Source organism: Loa loa, assembly GCF_000183805.2.
Source record: "Loa loa unplaced genomic scaffold supercont3.2, whole genome shotgun sequence".
Lineage (NCBI taxonomy): Eukaryota > Metazoa > Nematoda > Chromadorea > Rhabditida > Onchocercidae > Loa > Loa loa.
Genome location: NW_018108182.1, coordinates 182,386 through 186,170, shown reverse-complemented (window position 1 = coordinate 186,170; position 3,785 = coordinate 182,386). Strand labels below are relative to the sequence as shown.

The following is a 3,785-nucleotide window of genomic DNA, read 5'->3' as shown; positions in this document are numbered from 1 at the left end:
CAATATTCGCTACAAATGCTAATTATATTTTTAGCATTGCTAACCTTCGTTGATATGTTCCGGAGCACCGTTATCCGGTCCGGTTGATGTTTTATCTCGCCAGGAACGTCGTTTTTCTCGACTTCGCTCTTTTGTTGCTGAGAATTTGAAATGAGTAAAATTTTATTATCTGAACTGTTTTAAAATTTTATTATCTGAATTGTTTTTTCTTTTCTCTGCAATCATTTATAGCTGAACATGTGGAAATGATCAAATTAGTTATATTTCGACTTTCTTTTTAGTTGTGCAGTAAAGAAAAACTTTTATCACTTTATCAGTGATTGTGAGAGGAAATCAACAGCTGCTTCTGAAGGGATGGAAGACAAGTATCGTTTGTCACTGCAGATGCTGCTGATTATATGATGATATGATATCACTGATAAATTTGTTGTAAATCAATATTTTAAGGAAGGAATAAGCGATTTAAGGGAGAAAGAATGTGATCAGAAGAGGATTTAAATGGTGACAAAAGCAAAATAGAATTATTTTTAGTTATTGCCAGGCGTGGAGGATTAAATGTCTTAATATCCATCCTTTCTTCTTTAAAGTTCATCTGTCACTGCACTGATATGGTTGATAATTTTGTATCATTTTGGTTTGACATCATTTTTATTTTAACTCTGCAATATAATGAAAAAGACCAAAGAGTCATGAGAGGAATTTGTAATTACATTTATTAATTAGCTCTTTTCTTAATCATTTTTTTTTTCCAGAAGAAAGCGGAAAGAACGAAAAATATGTGTGCGGGATGATTCAAAGAATTATTGCCAATAATTTTGGTGTTTATAGAATACAGGAAATTAGACGTAACGTAATTAGACGTACAGAGAGAAAATATTACAAATGAAGAAGAAGGAAAAGTAAAAATCGAAATGATTGCTCTTATTAATGTTATTCGTTTGAAATTAACCGGATATTAGTCAGGTCCCATGAATCTGTTTGAAAAATTATCCGGATACTGTTCAAGTTTTATGGATGATTCAACAATGAGTGTTTTTATAATTTACCGTTCAAAGTAGCAAGGGATTCTTGCTGTTGCTGCTGCTGTTGGCTAATATTCATTGAACTGTTATCAAAATTATTACTGATAATGGCGGTCCTTTCGGTATCACTTTTAAAGTTATGCTTTGAACGTAAGCTGAAACAGTTCTTGCAGCGTTCTCGTAGATAAATTTGAGGTTCAAAGCCCGAACAGGACGCCTCTGATGACATAACTGCAATATCATTGAATATTATTTCAATAGTAAACATGTAATTGTTGAGGAAGATTTTAGCGTTTCAGATTATTTTTTAGATAATCAATAAAGAATGCTTATATGTTAAGCAATCCGTGTTAGCGATTTTTTTTTTTTAAAATACTTTCTATCAATAAAAGCATTAAAATTTTTATTTCTCCTCAAAGTTTATAATTATATGCTTAAATGCATGAGAAATGTCACAGTAAAAAATTCTGTCAAGTCAAACAGCAATACTCTTTCAAAAATTTCCGCAAAAATCAAATAATTTTAAGTGATCTTTTCAAAACAATAAGAGTATCTTGCTAAGCAATACCCTGACTAATTGCAATTAAAGTTTTATAACCTCAAGATCATTTAAATTGCTTCATAAGAAATTCATGTGATATGATAAGAATATGCAAATGTCATCATTTAAATGTACAAAGTAACTCGAAATACTTTTTATTATATGCAGTAATTTCAACTTGATAAATGTTAATTCTATAAAATTTGGATCAGAACTGATTACTGAATGATAGAAATCCAAAGAAAAAGAAGGAAAAAAGAAAAAATCTTCTACTAAATAACTGTTTGCGAAAAGAAAAAATGATTTTAAGCGAGAAATTGCTTGAATTTTTCATAAATAAATTAGTCATTGTTAAAACATATGAAATCATTTGATAAACACAAAGTATTTCAAAGATTTAACTGATAAGTAAATGATAGTCACAAATCACCGTCTCCATATGTTAGCATGAATTGCATAAGCATTAAGTAGAAAAAAAAGAAAACAACATATCAAATTTTAATGAAAACAAAGATATGTTAGCATGAATTGCATAAGCGTTAAAGTAGAAAAAAAAAAAAACAAACATATCAAATTTTAATGATAACAAAGAAGAAGACACATAAGATAGTGATTTATTGAGTAAAAGAAAAAAGATAGTAAATCACCAAAGAAGAAGGTATACAATTGAAGTTTGAAAGAAAGAATGAATTTTGTTTTCGTTAATTTCACAACAGTTTAACATGAACATCTGCGCCTTCGACCATTTCATCCCACAGATGCGTCGTTTATTCTACGCTGATATTTAATAACTTCGAAAGTATATATAATGTACTTCCTATTGGTATTTAAGCCCAATACTACGGTATATTCTTAATTTTTTTTTTAACAATGAAATTTACTTTAAAGTTTGTATGCTTTTGAACTGACAATGCTTAATGAAAGAAAAAAGTGGTATTGGGTGGAAGTAAGAGAAACATAGAAAAAGTGAATGACATAAAAACTAATACAATTAAGTGAAAAGCAAAGAAATTAATGGAATGAGTATTGAAAATAGAATAGGATATGAGAAATAAAAAAATAAAAAAATTAAAAGTTGAAGGAATTCAAGGGAGAAGTATTTGTAATAGTGCAATTTGTGCATATGACGATGCGATAAATATGAACTAAATTAGAGTATTCCTTTGAAAGAAGATCGATCATGTTTGAAGAAGAAGAGATCTCGAGCTTTCTACACTATCCTGATCTCAGATATTTGAAGTGCAGCGCATACATGACAATCACAAACAGGTCCATTGGTCTATGTCACCCTGTACGAAACTTTGTCACCAACGATACAACAATAATCAGTATGGATGAATGAATGTATCGTTATAGTAGATAAATCCATACTTTCAGCAGTTTGAGTGACAGTTTAAAAGTTAACAAAAAAATTGAAAGTTTAAAGTTATGTAAACAGAAATACGTTCAATTTACGATTGATCTCAATGAGATGATACAAAAAGCCCAGTGATTAGAGCCTAGCAGCATTCAGTCAGTTTCATTTTTGGCCTAGTGTAATATTAACATCAACAGTCTTTACAATAGATTACAATGAGATGCTACAAAAGGTAGTCTAGTGATTTGAACCCAATAATATTTACTCAGTTTAATTTTTAGCCTAGTAACATTGATGTTAACAGCCATGACATAATAATAAAAAGTGGGAAAGAATGCAAAAAATGGAGTAAATGATTGCTGGTAGGATTATCGGAATTTCGTGCAGTTCTATTTCCGGAATTAGTATAAACAGATGTCAAACAGAATTAAATATTTCGTTTAATTGCTATAATTCAATTCATTTAATATAATTGTAAGTAAAAATGACTTTGTCGTTTATTATTATTCATCATTATTTCCATTTTTCTCAAAAAATTTTTCAGTCCATTTATAGTGGATCCTTTCAAATTTCGAATTCAGCCGAAGTTAACAAGTGGAATTGATCCGGAATAAAGATTACGGCATACAACCGGAGGAAACATTTCAGTATATACCGGAATAAAGATTTCAGTATATGAATTAAACACGAAATTTTTCTTGAGAAAAAATGCAAAAAGAGATACGAAAAAAAAATTAGTCAAATCTCAGAATGTTGTTTCATGAGTGTCAAATTGTCGTAATTGTCATCAGAGATAAGGAGGGGACCTTGAAGTTGTGACAGCAATAGGATAATTCATGCATTATTATATCGCAAATGAAACCAA

At 29.6% G+C, this 3,785-nt stretch overlaps 1 protein-coding gene across 1 annotated transcript in view; it reads right to left on the bottom strand.

The window, feature by feature from the left end:
* Positions 1–1,251, bottom strand: part of LOAG_16379 (CBR-TAG-241 protein) — a gene marked incomplete at both ends in the record, with an annotated part of 16,723 nt that extends 15,472 nt beyond the window's left edge. Inside the window, 2 exons of the mRNA XM_020449033.1 lie at positions 45–137; positions 1,047–1,251. Of these exons, the coding sequence (XP_020307486.1) occupies positions 45–137; positions 1,047–1,251 (298 nt within the window). The remainder of the gene's footprint in view (positions 1–44; positions 138–1,046) is intronic.
* Between the last annotated feature and the right edge of the window lie 2,534 nt (positions 1,252–3,785).